The sequence below is a fragment of the Sturnira hondurensis genome, unplaced genomic scaffold, assembly GCF_014824575.4.
Source record: "Sturnira hondurensis isolate 20B ecotype Veracruz unplaced genomic scaffold, ASM1482457v3 Scaffold0003693, whole genome shotgun sequence".
Classification (NCBI taxonomy): Eukaryota; Metazoa; Chordata; class Mammalia; order Chiroptera; family Phyllostomidae; genus Sturnira; species Sturnira hondurensis.
In genome coordinates, this window is record NW_028076324.1 from 7,071,636 (window position 1) to 7,091,984 (window position 20,349).

At 57.6% G+C, this 20,349-nt stretch overlaps 1 protein-coding gene across 7 annotated transcripts in view; it reads left to right on the forward strand.

The window, feature by feature from the left end:
• The first annotated feature begins 1,113 nt into the window (after positions 1–1,113).
• The window catches only part of ARID3A (AT-rich interaction domain 3A), a 35,308-nt gene continuing 16,072 nt past the window's right edge, over positions 1,114–20,349 (forward strand). For 2 of the 7 annotated variants that reach the window (XM_037042310.1, XM_037042316.1), the window contains exons 1-3: positions 1,702–1,759; positions 5,005–5,634; positions 6,680–7,007. In XM_037042310.1, the coding sequence (XP_036898205.1) occupies positions 5,255–5,634; positions 6,680–7,007 (708 nt within the window). In that variant the 5' untranslated portion in view covers positions 1,702–1,759; positions 5,005–5,254. Of the gene's footprint in view, positions 1,191–1,440; positions 1,651–1,701; positions 1,760–1,790; positions 1,902–3,637; positions 4,883–5,004; positions 5,635–6,679; positions 7,008–20,349 lie in introns of those variants that run through there. The other 5 variants (XM_037042315.1, XM_037042312.1, XM_037042311.1 and 2 more) reach the window with 5 other exon arrangements.

Here is a 20,349-nt window from a genome sequence, read left to right on the forward strand (position 1 = left end):
TCTCCCTGCATGGGCACCACGTTAGCCATGGCTGTGGACTGACGTGGCCTGTAGCTCTGCACTGGTGGAGTTGTTTTGGGGGTAGATAGGAAGTCGATCTCCGATCACATAAATGTAAAGCCCATTTTTCAGAAATGTTGCCATTTTAATGTGATGATTTTCTTCATCTCATAACTAAAATACCTAACTTTAAATAGAATAAAATGTGTGAGGAGAGGGAGAGAGGAAGAGGGGAAGAGGGAGGGAGGGAGAGAGAGGCTTAGCTAGGTCTCTAAATTACCCCTCCCTAGGCACCTGGGGGTGGGGGTGGGGCAACAGCTGGGGCTGGGTGTTTAAAAGCCTAAAAGGTGGAGGCTTCACTGCCACCTGCTGCAATTAGACTACAGGCAACGCTACAATTTGGGTGGGGGGAAGGGCGACGTGGAGGGATGACCCCGAGAAGATGGCAGTGCTGTGTATTTTAGGGGAAGCGAGGCACTGCACAAGATCCAACCCCAAAACTCAAGATGAGGGAGTCGAGTCCCACTCGGTGGGGACCCTTGAGAAGTAGGGCCCTCTGGGTGGCCTCTGTTCGCCCCTAATTCCCCACTTACCTGGACTGAAGTCTGCAACTCTCTCAGGCTGAACCCACATCCCCATCCCACCTTTCTCCACCCTACTCTGTTCCTCAGTTTCGGCTCTTCCAAATGGGGATATTTAGAGTCTCCACTACCTAAAGATGTGAGGGTTGAATATTGCCTTGGGCACGTGGCCAGGAACCTAAGCATTCAGAATATGAAAATAATTTAATTATTACTAAGGCGAGGATCTTTTCCTAGGTGGGTTGTCAGGTTCTTAAGGGGTGGTGATAGTCGGGGCTAGAGCTCGCCTCGATTTCGCGACAAGCCCCTTCACCCCCAACCCAGATTCAGCACAGAAAGCGGCAACCGATTCATTAGCGGGGCTTTACTCCCCACTGGGCGGCCGTTCCCCCTCCAGGGCTCCTCCCTAACGCGCGACGGCCCCCAGCTATACTCTGGCTTCTCTCTCCGGCCCCGCCCCGCTCTCATTTCTCGTCACTATAGCTCAGTTCTTCCCCGGGTTTCGAATCCCCATTTTACAGCCGTGAAAACCGAGGCTCAGCTGGGGTTGGGGGGGGCAGGTCACTCGCACCCGGACACTTAGGAGACAGGAGTGCACTTGCGAGCCTGGTAGGTCCATCCCGGGTGCTCTGTAAGATGCGGAGGAGCTCTCCTACGCCGCGCTAGTGCCCCAACTTACTCCTCCTCCCCCACACTCCGGACGCTCCCAGCTCCACCCGCGTCTTCAGTGCTCTGTGCCCTGTGCGCTCCCGGAGGCGGTGCGCACTTTGCCCACCGTCCCTAGGCCGGGGGCGGGGCCTCCCGCTTCGGCGTTCCCCTTACTTTTATTATGTATTATTTTTTAAAGGGACCGCGACCCGATAATTTCCGTCCACTCTCCGTTCCCTCCCCAACACCCCAGGGCTGGTGGTTCGTGGTCCGACCAAGCGCGGGGAGGACCAGGGCCGTCCGGGAAGGGGGAGGGGGCCTCGCGAGACCCCTCCCCGCGTCTCAGGCCGCGGCGCTGAATCACCCGCGAGGTATTTGCATCTGAGAGCGATTTGTCACCCGGTGATTTGTCTTCCCGGCGGTGAGCGCGCCGGTGGGGGGGAGGGGAGGGGCGGGGGAGGCCTCGCACAGGGAGACTTTTACCAATCGGGTCGGATGGGGGTGTAGACGCTGACTGGGCCGGCTGCTAGGTGAGTCCGCGCGCGGCGCAAACCCGGCGGCGGTCGGGAGCTTGCAGCTCGCAGCTTGCGGCCCGGGCCGGAGGCCAAGCGCGGCCGGGGCAGGGCCGGACGCCAGGCGTGGGGCATGCGCCGGGGGAGCGGGCCCCGCGCGGTGAGGCTGGGGTGCGGACGCCGGCCTTTTAAATCGCGGGTTTCGGTCCCCGGTGATGGGATCCCCAAAGTTGGGCAGGGACGTGGGTGGTAGTCCCATTCCGTGAAGACAACTCTAGTGGGTCAGAGTTGGGTGGTTTTCTCTGCACCCCTTGTTGACCTCACCCCCTACCGTGTTGCAGAGGGGCGCGCCCGCGTGTGTGCGCGCGAGCGGGGTGGATCGGGGGTCGCAACTGCGCTCCCCCTCTAGCGGAAGGAAATGGTCTCTAGGCGCGCGCTGGGGGCTGCGCTCCGGGTGCTTAGTTCATTTTTTCTCCCCGGAATCTGGTGTTTTATTCTGGAGTTCTGAGGGGAGTGGAAGCCCTAGTGGGGAGGGCAATTCCCTAGTGACTCTACCCTGCCTGGACAGTTTATTTATAAAGTGTCGGCCCCCGGGCAGAAAGGGCCCCCTGGAGGGGACAACGCGGTGCCCGCACTCAGGGGTGGGTTCGGTCAGGGACCTGGCTCTCGGGTGGAGATCCCCGGGGAAAGCCCCCTCCCTCGTTCAGTGCCCCCCAGACACAAAGCGGGCGCAGGAAGCGCGAGGAGCGCGCGTTTGTCAATTCCAACGTTTGGTGTCTGACCCCGGGCTGCGCGTTTGTCAATAATCTTCCGTTTTTCAGTCTGCCGGACCGAGGGTTTGCCCCCCCCAACCCATGCAAATCGGCCGCTTTCCAAGAAGCGTTTGAAACCGGGACTGGGGTTTTTGTCGTCTTATTTCTTCTTCATTGTTTTTCTCACTTCCTCCAGGCCGCCCCCCTCCCCACCCTCCTAGCCCCCTCCCCACCTTCCTAGCCCCCTGCCCAGCTTGCTGCCCCACCCTCCCCCTCCTCTTCCCTCTGTGGAGTGAGGGCCCCCTTTCGCCACCCGAGGGCCCCAGCCTTGCACAACTCTTTAAATAACTGTGTTTTGCAAGGCCCTGGCCGGGCCTGAGCGGGTGACCTCTCTCTCCCAGAGGCATTAGGGGGAGGGCGTGGCCCGATCTCTCCTCACCACCCCCCAGCCAGGTCCTAACGACCACCCAGCACCCCCACCCAGCCAGGTTCCTGCCTGGGAATGTCCTTCCCATGGGGCTGTCATAAAGTGGGAGTAGGGGCCGAGGACAAAGGGCTCTTGGGGGGAGGGGTGGGGGTGGGTGCTGCCAGTTCAGGGTTAATGGCAGCCTTGAGGGGGCCCAGGCCCAACCCAAGGGGGCTCTGGGGTTCCCACCTGCCCCCTCCAGACCCAGCCTGGAGGCCTGCCCTACTCCCCTCCCCCACCGCCTGACCCGGAAGGGTCATTAAACCCAGCAGGCCAGGCAGGGGCAGCTTGGGGGGGGGGGCGAGTAGCTTCCTCTGGCCTTTTCCTTATGCCCCCCAAAGCGGTGGAAGGCATTGCCTGGAGTGTTCCCTTGAGAGGGGGCTTGTCTTGAGGTTGTCAAAGGTGAGCGAGGGGCTGTGGGCCCTAGACACTGGGTGAATGGGTGAAAAATGTCCTCTCAGCACTCCTTGGAGCTGGTGGGGGATGACCATCAGTACGGGGAAGAAGGGGCTGGGTGCTGCTTTGCTGTGCTGGTCACTCTCCAGCACTGTGGCCTCTAATAGGGCCTTTGTGCCCAGAGACCCCTGCTGGATACTGAGGTCCTTTCAGGGTATGTCCCTTCCCACTTTTTGTAGGGGCCACTCACCTGCTTCCCCCATTGTCCTTTTACCCAGGGAGCCCCAGGGGGCCTGGAGGAGGTGGAAGTTCACTGGGCTCATTGTGGCTCTGTAGGGTCCCTCCCAAGACTGAAGTTGGGGAGGACTGCACTACAAGTCTCCTTGGTGGGGTCAGGTTCCTTTTAACAGATCACCATAGTGGTGACCTCTGGTCAGCTAGAACCAAGAGCCACTGGCCCCTCCTGTGTGAGACCCTTCTGCCCTAGGAGCAGGTTAAGAACTTTTGGGGGTTCATTTGCTGTGTTCGTGGCAGCCTCCAGGACCCTCCTGTTCTCTCCACTGTCCCTGTGGTATCTGGGGTGTTACCCTCAGGCCTGTTGAGTTCTGCACATTTGTTTTATTGGTCACTTGGGTGGGTGTGGGTGTGGCCTGGGCTTGGGTGGAAGGCTGAGCTTAGACCTGAGTCTTCCTGTCCTGGTGGAGCCTGGCTGTGCCAGGTTTTGGGACATCCCTCTCCAAGGCCACTGGAGGCCCTGGCAATTAAGGTTACTGAAGGGACCCCAGGCTAGGGACAGAGTGCATTATATTCTTGGACTTGGTTCTACTTGGGGTCCCAAAGAGCAGGGGAAGTCCCCTGCGGAGAGCACGTGGGGGCAGTGTGGGAAGTTCTGATGGCACCCAGACCCCACTTAGCTGGACATCTTTGAGCTTCAGCTTCCCTCATCCATAAAATGGGGACAATCTAGTGCCTACTTTCCTACTACTGACATAACATGGTATCTGTCTTGTACCCATCATAAACTCACTTCATCTCTGCCTGAGCACAGTGAGGTGGGTGCAGTTAGAGTAGCATTTTGCGTATGGGGAAACTGAGTTCCAGAGGAGCTGAAGCTTAGGGCTGAAAGCATGAGCAGGGAAGGGTCAGCTTAGGGCCCATACATAGTAAGTACTCAGTCTGGACTAGCCATTTTCTCTGTTAGCCTGCAAGAGACTAGGGTACCTGGAGCCCTCTGGGCTGGACAGGAGCAGCACCTAGAACCTGGAATCAGAACCCAGAACCCACCTGGACTCCGGTGCCTGGCAGCCAGCTATAGCCAATCAGAGGCCAGAAATGTCCTGTTCCCCCCTGCTCTGTTTGTGGAGCAATAACCCACAATGAAGTTGGCGACTGCATATTTCTTTGTGGGGCTGCCTCAAGATCCTTGGGAGCCCAGTGCTAGGTAACCCTGCTTCCCAGCCCACTGGAGGGCAGAGAGAGGGGATGGATGGGGAGAGTGTGCTTCTGCGCCTCCAGGGAAGCCTCCAGGTTTGCATCCTGATAGGAGTGAACGGGGAGATTTTCCCAGAAGCCTTTATGATCCAACTTCAGCAGGGTGCATGGTGCTAAGGAGCCCAGTATGATTTGACAGTCTCTCTTGCTGCCCTCAGGTTTCTGCAAACACACTAATGAGTTGGACACCAGCTGCTGCCTCTCCGTGCCCAGCCTGAGAAGGAGGTGCCACCTGTTGGCATGCCCCACCAGCCTTCAGTCTGAGCCAAGCGGCCCCTGCCCCCCGCCACCCTGCACTGTCCTAGCTCCCCCGCAGCCCCCACACTGCAGTGCGGCCGGGCCCCCTCCCCGAAGGGGCCACCCCTGCCACCCACCCCTGGTGCCCGGGGTGGCCCAGCCCGCAGGGCCATGAAGCTACAGGCTGTGATGGAGACACTCCTGCAGCGGCAGCAGCGAGCACGCCAGGAGCTGGAGTCTCGGCAGCCGCTGCTGGCCGAGGCCCCTGCGGGACCCCCAGCCCTCTCCAGGGCTGCCTTGGACGAGGACAGAGACCCCGAGAACACCCGAATGCAGCAGGCACAGATGGCCGCATTGGCTGCCATGCGGGCTGCTGCTGCAGGCCTTGGACCTGCACCCAGTCCCTGTGGCTCTGAGGACGGGCCCCCTGGCTCAGAGGAGGAAGACACTGCTCAGGAGGGGGAACCAACCTCACCAGGTCGAGGCAGGGAGGCGCCAGGACATGCCGAAGGCGACGGGCACTTTGAGGATGTGGGCTCTGATGACGGCCTGTGAGTGAGGGTCTGCAGTCTTCACACACTGAATGGTGTTTGGGTCTTGGAGCAGAGATATGAGAGCAGGACAAAACACCCAGGGAAGTGCCACCCTTTCGACTTTCTGGATGACCATGGACGTGTTGTCCTGCAAGTGCGCTGTCCCTTGTGGATGCCACAAGTCATGAGTGGCTATTGAACATGTGCACTGTGCCCAGTGCCAAGAATGTGGCCAAGGATCAGCGTTTGTAGTGTTCTTGGCACCTTAATTTTTTTCAAGCTTATATTTTACTTTTTATTTACTTTTTATTGTATTTTTTCCCATTACCACTTAGTCCCCTTATACTCTCCTCCCCACCACAATCACCACACTTAATTTAAACCATGGCTCAGTGAGGCTACAGCGGATTCAATGTCAGGGACAGATTAGGTTGGTGGGTTGGGTGGGGCCTGCACCAGGTGGGTATTGATTGGCTCATTGGGGTCTATTTCATGGGGGTCTCGTGTGGGCCCTGAGCTGGGTGCTGGCAAGGACCCGGTGGGGTCTTCCCTAGGAACACTTCTTAACAAGCAAAGAAGCAGGCTGTGGTTGGGGCTGGTGAGGAAATGAAGCAGAGGTGCTGGGGAGGGAGGTAGCCAGGATTAACTTTCTAGAATGATGGGCAAAATGTTGTTAGTTCCTAGGAAAAAGCTGGGAACAGCATGCCTAGTGGAGGAAACATCCTGAGCCAAGGCCCTGAGGCAGGAACCAGCTTGGCATTTTCAAGGCTTAGCAGGGTAGCCTGTGCAACAAGAGAAAGGAGAGGGAGACCCAGTTAGCACTAGGTGGGGGCTGGGGTTTATGTCAAAGGGGCAGCTATAGCTGGTCTAAGCTAATTGGGACCAAGAGGTGTATGACCCACGCCAGCCACGCTTACCGGTCCTCTCAGCAGCTGGGGCAGGTGAGGCCCAGCCTTCCCGTGTGGAGAGAGGGAAACCAGGCTGGAGTGAGGAGCTGGACTGTCCCCAAGACAGGGGTGAGCTGGTGCCCTCTCCTCTGACCTCTGCTCTCTGCCTGTCCCAGGAAGCCAAAATGGGAAGAGGAGGAAGAGGAGGAGGAAGAGCTGGAGGAAGACTTGGGGGAGGAGGACGAGGAGGAGGAGGAGGAAGACTATGAAGACGAGGAGGGGCTTGGGCCTCCGAGCTCTGCTGGCCTGGGTTCTGCAGCCCTGTTCCCCCACAAGGCCCCGCTGCCCCAGGCCTTCCGTGGTGGTGACAGTGGGCCCCGGGTGCTGGGCAGCCAGGAGCGCGCAGGGGCTGGCCTAGCCCACCCCGGAGGAGCTGCCCATGTCGCACCCCAGCTACAGCCTCCTGACCACGGGGACTGGACATACGAGGAGCAGTTCAAGCAGGTGGGTTGTGTGTCACAATGAGGGCTGTAGAAGCAAGGGCATGCCCAGCTGTTACTGGGACCCTTTCAGCTGGCCCGGATGGCTTTGCAGGTGCCAAGCTGGGTGTGAGAGATCCCATGGGTGGACTAGCTGGCTGTTAAATGCATGAATATGGGGGTCATGAGCCAGGAAGAAGTTTGGGGCTCTTGGTGTCTGCACCAAAAGGACAAGCAGAAGAGGAGCAGAGTAAGGAGAGGATTTCAGAGTGGAGGGAATGGCCCAGGCAAAGGCTGTGCCACTGGACCTGGCTCAGCATGGGTTGTGGATGTGGCCTGGTGACACGGAGGGGTTAGAGGCCTTGTTGGTCTGGTCTCTTGAGTAGAGTCCAGTTTATTGAGGCCCAGGCGGTTGATTGAGAAGGAGGTGGCCACGTTGGACGGCTTTGCACCCTGGGGCTCTGGAGGGGCGGGGAGGAAGCAGGCCATTCTGGTGCCTTCCCGAGAGTGGGGCTGGGGCAGAGGAAGTGGCCGGGCGGGGCATCCTTTGAAGTTTGGCCGAGCTGGGCTGGGCAGATGGAAACCAGATGGCGGCCGGGGCAGCCAGGGCGGCCGGTGGGACTTGCATTCCATCCTCAGCCAGCTGGGCCCTGCCCCGACCTCTAGGAGTGGCTGGAGGGGACCTTGCTGGGGCTCCACCAGGCTGTGGACATGCCAGCACACAGGAGTGGCCTCGGGGTGGCTGTCCTCTGGGTGCTGACTCCTGGATAGGTTGTGGAACCCTCCCAGGGGGAGATGAGGCCCAGCCACCCTGTGCTGGTCTCTGGGGACCCAAAGCCAATGGCTTCCCTCTTAGCCTCACTTGGAGAAAAGGATGCTGGGACCTGGCAGCCCTCAGAGACCAGTGCAAGCCATCAGAAAACTCGCAGGTGAAGTAAAGCACAGGAAATTGGACCCATGGGGACGAGCCAGGAGCTGTAGTGGGAGTGATGGGGACGGAGTAGGTGGGAGGGATGGCACCCTCCAGGTAGGCATACCAGCTTCTAGGAAGGGAGGGAGAGTTAACCTCCTCCCTTCCCTGGCCCCCTTGCCTTCCGGGGAGCTGCCCAGGTGGCCGAGTGGGGCAGCCTTGCCTCCTGCCTCCTGCCTCCTTTTGGCCCCGTGGATGGTGGTGCCTTTTGGTGGAATGAAATCCAGCAGACGTCACCTCCTCAGGATGAGGCCAGCCATGTCCCATGAGTGGTCCTGACTGCCCCCTGCATGTGGACACCAGCTTGAATCTGCATATAGGACTGATGGCCCCACCCTGCTCCTTGCCTCAGTTTCTCTCCCTTTTGGAAGGAAACTCTTACTGAGTACCCATTCACCCCATTTTGCAGACGAGAAAATTAAGGCATGGTGTTGGGGGAGGTTTTGCAGACTCTGGGCCCCTGACGTCCTCTGGGTTCAGTATAACACGGACAGGCATGTTGTAGACGAGTCATATTTATTTACTTGCCTAGTGTTTACTGTTTGTCCTGAACATAGTACTTGGGGAACCCCAGGCTGGGGGCGGCAAAGCTGGACAGAAACTCCTGCCTTACAGGGTCACAGCCAGGTAGGATGGATGATGGGGTCAGAGGTCAACAGAACCCCTGCTCCTCTGGCCCCACCTCTGACAGGAGATGGGGGCGGGGTGTTGGCAGTCAGGCCAGGTGTAGATGAGGGGTCAGAAGCCCTGACACCGAAACCTTTTTGCGTGTCAGGAGCAAAGGGCCTTGGGAGCCATTGTCCATTTGTCCAGGACATGATGATGATCACACCCAGGGTCACACGGTCATTTTCGAGGAGGGGAAACTGAGGCCAGAGGGTCAGGGAGCCCCAGTGTCATACAGTCATTTTCAGGGTCTGTCCTTGTCATGGGTGGAGGTCAGTGAGCAAGTACATGGACAGCACGTGGGATGTGGTCGGTGTCTTTACAGGGGAAGTGGGGCTGCCAGGCCTGCCCCGTGGTGCTAGGAGCTTGTTCTCTTTTTTTTTAAGGGAGGGCCCCAAGTTTCTCCTTTTTGTTTATTTATTTGTTTATCTTTAGAGAGAGGGGGAGGGAGGGAGAAATCAAGGGAGAAACAATGATGTGGGAGAGACACATTGATCGGTTGCCTCTTACGAATCCCCGACCGGGGGCCTGGCCTGCAACCCAGGCATCTGCCCTGACCTGGATTTGAACTGGCAACCTTTTGGTTCACAGGAGGGCGCTCAGTCCACTGAGCTGTGCCAGCCAGAGCTGGGAGCTTATTCTTGCCAGTTTGTGGCAGGTCCAGCTGCCAGTGCTGCCTGTCCACTCAGCTGGCCAGGCACGTGTGCAGCCAGTGTCAACAGTGACTTGGCCTTAGCCAGCTTTGCAGATGTCTGGGGCTGTGTTGACTCTGGCGCTGCCCTGCCCCCCCTCCTGGCATGTTGCAGCCAGCTGCTAGCCATCTACTTGGCATCATCTTCGCCTCTTCCTCCCAGGTCTTGGCTGGGCCTGGAGCTGACTTCTGCCCCCAAACCGTCAACAGCCTTGAAATTCCACTGTCAGCTATAAGTCTGAGGGCAGGCAGGCTGGGGAGGGGCCAGGAGCAGTGGGCTTGTGACCACGGAATCTTTCTTGGAAAACCTGGAACCTCCTGCTGCGGGCCCTCCTCCCCATGCAGTATGCACTGATGGAGGCCAGCTCACCTGGAGCTGTGGGCTGGGAATCAGGTTATGTAATGGGTAGCACTTAGGATCTCGGCCTGCTGGCATCGGATGTGGCTTCTGGTGGTATCCTGGTGGTTTCCTGTCACTAACATGGCCATGCCTGGGCTCTAGGACGTGCCACTGTGAGTTTTCAAAGATTGTATCCATTTATTTTCAGAGGGGGGAAGGGAGAGAGAGAGAGAGAGGGAGAGAAACATCAATGTGTGGTTGCCTCCTGCATGCCTCCCTCTGGGGACCTGACCCACAACCCAGGTGTGTACTCTGACTGGGAATTGAACTGATGACCCTTTGGTTCACAAGCTGGCACTCAGTCCACTGAGCTACACCAGCCAGGGCCCGTTTTGAGTTTTTAAATCAGCAGACCTTTTTTTTCTTTTAAAAAATATATTGATTGATTTTAGAGGGAGAGAGGAAAGGATAGAGAGGGGGAGAAAGAGAGAGAAACATCAGTTTGTTGGTGCACTTATTGACACGTTCATTGGTTGCTTCCCGTATGTGCCCTGACCAGGGATCATGCCCCCAACCTTGGCATCTAGGGATAACACTTTAACCAGCTGAGTCAAAAAAGCCCTGGCCAGGGCTTTTGGCAAACTCTCCATCACAGGTCTTCAGCCACTTAAGGATTTGAATCCTTAGTCTCAAGAACTCATCTAAATGTTGGTACTTTTTTTTAAAGATTTTATTCATTTATGTATCTTTAGAGGGGAAGGAGAGAGGGAAAGAAACATCAATGTATGGTTGCCTTTTGTGGATCCCCTACTGGGAGTTGGCCTGCAGGGAACCAGCCTGCAACCCAGGCATGTGCCCTGACTGGGAATCGAACCACAATCCTCTGGTTCACAGGCCTGTGCTCAGTCCACTGAGCTACACCAGCCAGGGCACTAAATGTTGGTACTTTTAAACAGCGTTATTGATAGAAAATTTGCATAGCATGGCATTCACCCATTTGAAGTGTGCAGTCCACTAGTTTTTTAGTGTATTCACAGGGCTGTGCACTCATCACCACAGTCAATTTTAGAACATTTTCATCACCCCAGAATGAGCCCCACCCCCCTTAGCAGTTTCCTCCTGCCCTCTCCCGTTGCCCTTAGCCCATTTTCTGTGGGTTAGCCTGTCCTGAACACTTCACACATTCTCCCTGAGCATCATGTTCCAGGTCCATCCATGCTGCAGTGTCAGTGTGTCGCTTCTCTTCACGGCCGAGTGACACCCCAGCGTGTGTGATGGCCCAGTGTGTTTATCCGTTCCTCCATGTTCAGACACATGAGTCGTTTCCACCCTCTGGCCCCCATGAAGGCGGCCGCCGTGAACGGGGATGCGCAGCTTTTTGTGTGAACATGGGTTTTCGGTTTTGCTGCTGTGCACAACGGGTGGGGTTTCTGGTCCAGTAACTCTGTGTTCAACGTTTTGGGGGCTGCCGAGCACTGTTCATGATGCTGCCCCGTTTTGCATCCCACCTGACATGCATGAGGCTCCAGTTTTTCCGCGTCCTCGCCAGCACCTGTGGCGGCTGGGTCCAGCTGTGCAGGTGGGGATTGTGTGGGGTCTCAGTTTTTTTTTACAGTTCTCACTTGAGGATAGTTTATTGATTTTTAGAGAGAGGAAGGAGGAGAGAGAGAAAGATTGATTGGTTGCCTCCCATACATGCCCTGATAGGGATGGAACCCACAACCTAGCATGTGACCCCAGGGATCAAACCCACCACCTTCTGGTGTATGGGACAGTGCTCCAACCAACTAAGCTACCCCGGTCAGGGCTCATTGTGGTTGTGATTCATATTAAATGTTGAGCTATTTCCCCCTGCTTTCCAAGGTAACATCTGCTCACCACGTAACTTCTAAAGGAGATCAGAGACGTAGAGATGACAGTTTTACCTAATATTTGTCACTGAATGTCTTACAGGTGTCTTACGTGCACCCTCTGGAGCCACCGGCAGGTAGTGGGGGAGGGGACAGCCATTGCCCCTGTTGGGCAGATGGGGAAACCAAGGCACAGAGCGGCCAAAGCACTTGCCATGGGAGTGGTGTCAGAGCTGGGGTTGCATTCCAGGGTACACTGGCCTCAGCACCTGCCAGAGTGTTCCTGGGGAGTAGATGGACCAGTGAGGGGCAGGGGGCCACTGGCTGTGGGGTTTAGGGGAGGCCTGGTGGCCTCACTGAGCCTCGGTTTCCTTCAGCTGAAATGGAGGCAATTGGTCCAAGGCTTCACCTAGGGGCCTGTGGACCCAGCGGGCACTTGGACAGAAATAGCCGCCAGCAATCCCTAAGAGGCGCTGCATCCTTGCCTCGGGCCCTGTCTGGCCCCCTCCCATCCCTGGGCCTCCTGGGGCCTATCTTACTCCAGGGTCGTCATGCCCGTCTCCGAAGTGGTGGCCCTGGGTACAGGTTCAGGGTCTGGGAGGTGAAGTTGTGGGTTTCAGGTGTCCTCAGCAAGAGGCCAGGGGCGCTTTTTCTGGTCCTTTCAGCTTGTTTAGGGATTTTGAATTATGGAAAATACATTCGTGTACGTTTTTAAGTCCATTTCTTATTCCAGAATTAACACTAGACACCATTCCCCTCAGGAGAGAACACGGAAGGGTTCCAGTGAGGCTCCAGGTTGGCAGCTCCTGCCCCGACCGGTGTCAGCTCTGGTTTTTCCAGGCCTGTCTCTACCCACTTCTGCCCAGAAAGGTGACCTTTCACAGGTGTGGATGGTCCCACCCAATGCTGTGCTGGGCACCCTTCTTTTTGTGGGTGTTTTCACGTCATCGTCACTCAGCCTCTGTGTGCATCACAACGTCTCGAGTTGCCTGATTCTTGTTAGCTTAATGCAGAATCCCCTTGTGGGGCCAGCACCAGTGTGCTGGTCTTCTCTGTTTCCCTGTTGTAAACAACACTGCAGTGAACATCTCTGGGCTCATCAGAGGTGCTTGGAGGTGGGGGCGGGGTGGGGAGCCTGAGTTGCTGGGGCTCAGGGAGGAGGTGGCAGGCATTTTCTTTGTCCTGCGGGGAGCCCTCCAGGCTGGGGGTATTAGAGCAGGACCCAGGAATTCCCATCCCTAAGGGGGTTGGGGCTGGGCTAGAAAAGGATTGAAGAGAAGGTTGCCCAGAGGAAGGGGCTTCGCAGGTATGTAAAAGTTTGCCAGATGGACAGAGAAGGGTAGGGTCTGCTTCTTGGAATAGTGTGGCTGGAGCGTAAAAGGGAAGGGAAGGGGTGGGCAGAACGTTGGGGCAAAGCAGAGGTGGGCTCAAGGGGGCCTTGGCAGGATTTGGAGTTAGGGAGGGGGAGAGATGCTGGGAGGACCCTTCTGGGGGCCACAGGCCAGGCAGGAGTGAGAAATCAGCGCTATAGCCAGCCTTTGGGAGCAGGGGAGGAGGATGAGTTAGAATTTGTTTCAGTGGGGGAGGGTATTCTGGGGAGAGGGCACAGCGTGGGCAAAGGCCAGGTCAGACACTGTGTTCTAATTCATGTTCATCTGAGGTGCTTGAGACAGGGTGGGCCAGGGACCAGACCCTGTGGATCCTGGAAGCCGACTTGGCACCAGGAGTCTTCCTGAGGCACCGGGAGCCCTGGGCCCTGTGCAAAGAGGCAGGGAGGGGTATTGGGAAGCCCCTGGGGAACCCAGTGCTCCCCGCCCAGGGCAGCGCCTGCCTCATCAAAGCTGCTGTGGCTGTTGGCTCAGAGCCAGCTGGGCCGTGGCAGGCGCAGGGAGGGTGCATGCCCGCCAGCCGCTGGCACCATGCCCCTACCCGTGCCAGCCCTGGGAACCACACTGACTCAGCCGGAAGAACCTTATCTGGCCCCTATGCTGTCACTCAGCCGCAGGGTCACCACCGTGGGGTCACTGCTGCTGTGGCCTGGCCCCACGCCCACCGCCAGCTCCCTACCCTGGTGGCCTCTGCCAAGTGCCCAGCCACACCCCACGCTCTCTAATAACACACGCGGCTGATGGAGGGAGCGGTGCCTGGCAGGCAGAGTGCCCTCGCTGGGCACCCCATCAGGGGATGGGCATGAATGAGCCACATGGGGCTGACGTGGGTGTGTAAGTGTGTGTGCATGGGGGGGATGTGGCAGTGGTGTGTGGCTCCATGGGCTGGGGTGTCCTGTCTTCCCAAGGCCTGGTGAGTGTTGGAGTCTGTGTTCACCAGAGCTGGGGCCCCAGGGACACTTGAGATCCTGTGCGTGGGTAACCCACGCTTCTGCTGGTGTGTGGCTCTCATGTGTATGTGTGTGTATGTTCTGGGGCCACAGGGACCCATCTGTCTTTTATGTGTATCTGTCATCCTGAGCACCTGCTCACATCCTGGTGTCTGACCCATTCTGACCCACGTGTATATGCGTACACGTGCATACCACGTGACAACTCTCCAACTTATATGGAATGTCGCTGAGTGTGTTCTAATGTCCAGACACACTTGGGGCTGGCGGGGCCTGTGTATCCCACAGTGTGTCAACAATGGTGCCTTCAGTGCCTCTTATGTCTGTATGTGACAGGGTGACAGTCTCTTAGGGCTGCACGTACATGGCTATGTGCAGGGGGTCTGCAAGCATGTGTGCATGGCCAGCTTCCACGTGTGCCTGTGTTTGAGGCTTGCGTGCCTGTCGCCACTGGGCTTCCCCCACCTTGTGAAGCATGAGATCTCAGTAGGGCCCATTAAACATTAGCCAGAAAGTCAAGTCCCCTGGTCAGTGCTACACACTGGCCGCACAGGCGCAGGTCAGCTGCCCTTGCCTGCTGACATAGCCCCAGGGAGCCCTGAGGTGTGGGGGCTCCCACTGCCCCGCTCAATTCCTTCTTCCCCTCACTGTGTGGTCCTAGGTACACGTGCACCCTCGCTCATCCAGGATTCAGCCCGCTCTGTGCCCCAGTTTCCCTACCTGACACAAAGACCCTTCAACCCCCCAAGTTTTCTGACCCCCAGAGCCAGCACCTGCAGTGAAGTGAAGGGCACCCCCTGACCCTTTGTGACAGCCCGTCCCCTACCCCAGATGCTGTCACCGTTCAGTGTGCACTCCAAGAGGAGCAGCTGGGGGTGCTGGCCAGCGGGTGGGCACAAATAGGGCGGGATGCAGTCCGCCCCTTCTCTCCCCTCCTGGCTGCGTGCGGCCAGAGGACAATTGGGGGGTCACAGGGTTAAATGGTAACCAATTTGCCTATTGAATGGCCTTGGTTCAGGATGTGGCCTTGCCCTGTGGTGGCCAGGGCTGGCGGGGGTCTCCTGGGGCTGGGGGTGGGGGCAGGGAGGGTGTGGTGTCAGTACCACTCACCACCCTTGCAGGTCCTGTGGCTGCAGGGACAGGTAGAAACTCACATTCCAGGAAGAAATCTGCCATGGGGGGAATGATTTTTTCCCCAGAACTGGCATCCGCCCGGATCCTCAGAATGAGACCTTGTGTTGAAACAGGGTCTTTGCAGACATAATAGGTTAAGATGGGGTCACACTGGAGTAGGGTGGGCCCCAAATCTAAGGACAGGGGTTCTTACAAAAGGAGGAGACACACACAGGCAGACAGGGAGGCTGCCACATGAAGGCAGAGATTGGGGCGATACAGTCACAAGCCCAGGGACACTGGAGTCCTAAGAAGCTGGGAGAGGCAGACGGACCCTCCCCTGGAGCCTCAGACCATTTGACACATTAAGGCCTTGACCTCAGATGGCTGGCCCAGACCTGTGAGAGAAGGAACGGCTGTGTAAGGCCCAGTCTGTTGCTTTCTCCTCCCTCACAGGAAATAACTCAAAACCCGAAGGGGGTTTGGGTCCTGGACTTGGGACTTGGCCATGACATGGGTTGCCCCCATCCCTATGGCTTTGGGGATTGGTTTTGGTCAAGGGGACCCCGACTGTCCCACCTATGTGGTCATGGGACTGGGTTTAGACAGAAAAGCCAGGCTGTCCCCCACGTGCACGTGTCTAAACGTGTGTGAGCGCCTACTGTGTACCAGCCCCTTTTCCGGGCACTGGGGGCACATCTGTGAAGAAAATGGATGGGAGAGGCTGGCTGTCTTCTTTCTGGCAGTGTGTGGTGGGAATGTGGGGCCCAGCAGGCCAGGTGGGTAAGACAGCCAAGGGCGGGCTGTCTGAGCCGTTATCTTAGGGCCATTGCGCAAGGGTGTGTCCTGTGTGTGTGTTTGTATGTGTGTGTGTGTCTGTCTGGGTGGAGGGGTGTGTTCGTATGTGTGTCTGTCTGGGTGGAGGGGTGTGTCCCTGTGTGCACTGGGAGACCACAATAGGGCAGTGGGCATCAGGAGGGTCAGCGTGTCCATGGCCACATGGAGTTCCAGGCAGGGGGCCATGTGGCTGTGCTGGGTGGGGCTGGGGGGCTGGCCGTTTCCCTCTGGGGGGGACTGCTGACAGTGTACATGTGAGTCCTGCTAGTGCTATGGGTGGGGTGGGGGGGTCATCTGCCATCTCTGTCCAGGCTGGAGTGGCTGGGAGTGACTGTGTGTCCCAATGCTATATCCCATTCTCTTTCTGCCCCATGGGGGTCTTTGAGGGTCCCCATGGTCACCCTAGCCTCCGTCCTGTTAGGCTGTGCTCCCAGACCTCCACCTGGCACAGCAGTGGGAGCCTGTCCTACAAATGTGGATCTTTTGGGCATGTGAAGTCTCACCAGGCTCCTGGGCCCCCCTGTGGACCAGGCAGGGGCCAGCTGCCCTTTGTGTCTATTCTTTGCTTTAACCCCCACCCCATGACCAGCTCCATGAATCCTTCCCTGGGATCTAGGCTGGACTAGGTCCTCTGATGGGGACTGGGAGACAAGGGGACAATCAGGGCACTGGGACCCTGACCAGGTCTCTCTGGTCATGGAGCCTCCTGGTTTCACTCTGTCTCCCCCATGTCTCTCAGTCTCCTTCGCTCTCTGTATCCTACTCCCCACCCCACCTTCTGTTCCCCTGTAATTCCTCCTCAACCGCCACTTTCCCAGGCTGCCCCAATGCTGGCAAGTGTCCTGTGATGGGGGTGCATGGGTGCCGCCCTTTCCCAGCCCTGGCGGCTGCCTCCCTACTCAGCCATCGGCCCACCTACCCCTTCCCTGGCCCCTGCAGTGCCTCCTGACGGGTGCCTGCTTCTGAAAGGGAAGTGGGACCTGAAGGTACCTCTGGGTTACTCATTTCTTTGCCGTCACCATGCAGGGGTGGAGCCTGGCCAAGCTGGGGTGCAGATGGCTGGCTGTTGGCATTTCATTGTCGTTGTTACTTGTTACCATTTACCTAGTGTCCTGGTGGAGGAGGGACAGGATGTGGTGGGTGCCGGCCATGTACTTGCCAGGGCTGCCCAGCTGGCACCCTGAAGGAAGTAGAGATGTTCTAGGAGTGGGGTCCCCTGCCTTAGGTGGGAGGTAGGCTTGGGTGGCACCCTGGGGCTGCTGGCCACCACCATGGTGTGCACAGTTCCTGTTGTCCTGCCCTTGTCCTGGGGTCCAGCAGCGGCTTCTTTGGGTGTGTCCAGCAGTGACGCCAGGCCCTGAGCTCACCAGGGCCTCTTGCTCTTGACTCCTGGGTGACAGGTGGGAAACAGCCCTGTTTCTTTCTGCTGTATCGGCTGCCATCCCGTGACGGTGGGGACCTGGTCAGGTTGGCTGGGGCTGAGTGGTGGTCTCTGCCCTGGCCTCCCACTCCTGAAGCTGCTGGCACTGTTCAGAGAACCTGAACCTCACTCCCTGGCCAGGTAGACCTTTCCGAGCAGCTCCAGCCACTAGGAAAGTCCCCTCCTGCATGTTCCGGGGCTGCCCTGGAGCCCAGCCGCAGGGAAACAAGGCCGCTTCCTTTCTGAGGATGCCTAGGACAGGGTTTTTAGTTCCTGGGGGCCATGCCCGGGGCTCAGGGCTTGGACCCCAGTGTGAATGCCCCCATGGTAGCGTGGAAAATCAGAATAGTAATTGCTGAGGGGGAGGAGGGAGATTCTGGATTTGGGGTTTGTTGACCCTGAAGAATTTGCCCAGAGACACTGAGCATGAGGTGCTTTGGGGCAGGAATCCCTTCCCAACATGGGGAGGCAGATGAGGCCAGAGCAGCCTGCAGTCATTCCAGAGGCGCAAAGGGGCTCTGCCTGGGTTTGAGTCCATCTCCACGGCTTTCTCTCAGTGCTTCTGTCTTCCTGTCCATGAAGCGCTGTCTAACTTGGACAGTGGTCAGCTCAGGGCCAGCCTGTGGGTAGGGAGGGGCTCCCAGCTGGTAATGAGGCCACCTGGATTTGCATGTTATTTGCATGACAACATGGGACAACCACCTCAGGCCTCTGCTCCTCTTCCTAGAAGTGCCTCTGCTGATGTCTTTTCTGGGTGCAGCCTGGGTACCAGGCCTGCTGGTATCCTCCGTGTGGCTTAGTTGCCCCACTGGGACATGGGGCTGGGGGGCGACCTGCCTTGTTGGGCTACCAGGGTGGTTTTTCTTGCTGCATCCTGAAGCCAAGTCCTCTTCCCTGCACACCCTGGTTCTCATGAGCCCCTCATCTCCACCTGACACCCAGGTGGTGCACCCTGGCCACTTCACAGATGGCCCTGGTCACATGCAAGGCTGATTGGGAGAAAAGGAGAAGGTTTCAGGTCAAGGCCTTACTACAGAATCTTGTATTCCGGAAATCTAGAAAGATGCTCCTTTGCGTGTTTGATTCTATGACTGTTTCTGGAGCTTTTTATTAATATCTCTGTTGTGGGTGTGGGTGCTGTGTCTTTTCAGAGAAAGGACACATGGCTGATCGGGGAGGGGTGCCCCAGCAGACAGATGTTTCTGCCCTGCCCAGAATCACTTCCCCAATTTCCTTCAAGCCCGGTGGGGCCCCTGCAGCATCTGCGTGTAGGAGGCCCTGCCTGGAGTGCTGACAGGAAGCGAAAGGGCTGAGTGGCCAGCAGGGGTGCCCCAAGGGTCAGGTGCATGGGATGGCAACTCCTAGGAAGGGCCTGAGGACCCTCAAACATTGGTTAATAGACGTGGCCCTTTATAGACATGGCCCTACAGCAATAGACGTGGCCCTTCTCCCATCTTTTAGGGGTCCCAGCTCCCACAGGCCTCCAGTTCACTAAGCATCTCCTCATCTGGCTGGGCCCCAAGGGGCATCTGGACCTCTCTTGGACACACTGCATCCTCAGCGTCCATCATGGACCTGACATGCATTTGCTCAGTAACGGCTACAGAATGTATTGTCCTAGTCAAAACCCTGCAGGCTGGCAGCTCTCACTCCGTCTCTCCCTCCTCTGTGCTGTGTCCTGGGAATTTCCAGAACAGGAAAGAAGTCTCAAATTCAAAACCCCCGGGTTCCTGCCTGGGCTGGAGTCCTGCTGCACCTTAGAGCAGCCACTGTGATGGCTTTGTGGTCACATTGCCCGCCCCTCCGCCATAGCCAGTAAATGGAGGCCTGAGGTGCAGGCAGGGAGGGTTGCAGCCTCCAGGTCCTTTTGCCCCAAATGATCTCCCGCAGCCCCACGGAGCCCAATTCCTACTTTATTCATTCTTCTGTTTGTCCAACCATTTGTTCCTGCTCTGGGGTCTCCCCGGAAGGCTGCAAGACCTGGCCTCAGGGCTCAGCTGTGCAATCTCTGGCCCTCATGGTGTTCGGTGAGAAGTAGGCACACTTGGCCTTGTCCTCCCTGCCCTGTGCAAGTGGGGAAGGGCAGGTCAAGCATTTAGCAAGTGGTTGGTTGATGTGGACCTGGCCACTGAGCTTACAGGGAGTCCTCTGCCGACTTTAGTTTCTCTGATTGCAAAGTAGGCACAGGGAACTGTGGGTGCTGCCTCACCCACCCTCTGCCTCCAGCAGCTGTGGGCGTTTCTGTGAATGGGGACCGCTGAGGCAAGGCTCCCCTGGGGACCATACTGTCAGCCCACCTGGGGCTGACAACTGCTGTGAGTGCTGAGTCATCTCAGTTGGGCCGAAGGGGAGGGCCTCGCCACTGTGTGAGGAAGGTTTTTATCAGTGGGCCGGCAGGGAGCTGCTGGGAGGGGGACTGGAGAGGACAGACCCGAGGTCCAAAGAGCAGGAGTGTGCTCTCTCTCCCCTTTCCTTCGTTAGTGAGCACTGGCTGTGTACCAGGGTCTTTGCCCTATACCCAAAGGCCCCAATTGTGCCCTTGGGGTTTCTTATCTGGGTGGGGAGAAAGACGAGATGAAACCATCCCAAAATAAATGCACAAGCACAGGCCCCTGACAAATGTCGGCACTTTCCTGGAGGTGCTGGCCTAGTTCGGGAGCCAGAGCTGCAGGCCTGAGAAAGACTAAGGTTGGAGGAAGGGGCCTCCAGGTGGAGAGAGCAGCAAAGCCTACGACCTCAGGGCAGGACTGTGTGCAAGGAGAAGCGAGGAAGCTGGGTGACTGCAGTGGAGTGAGCACAGGGACAGACAAGGTGGAGACCCGACAGGCCATCCAGCCGGGGGCCTCCAAAGCTAGGTGTTTGGACTTTCTCCTGGCTCCTAAGCAGGGGAGACACAGCCTGCCCTTGCTGTAAAGATGTGAAAGCCCCTCAGCCCCTCCGCCTCCGGGAGGCTACAAGAAGGAAGTGCCGTCCACTGTCTGGGTTGCTCTCGGGTGTTTTAGGGGAACTGGGGGATTAAAAACCAGCATGTCACCTTCTCCACTTTGTGTCACCGTAGTTTCGTTTTTCGTGTAGGAGTTAGTACCGTGAATCAGTTCTTGTCTCAGACCAAAAGGTGTTAAAATAGGTGAGCTCCATACAC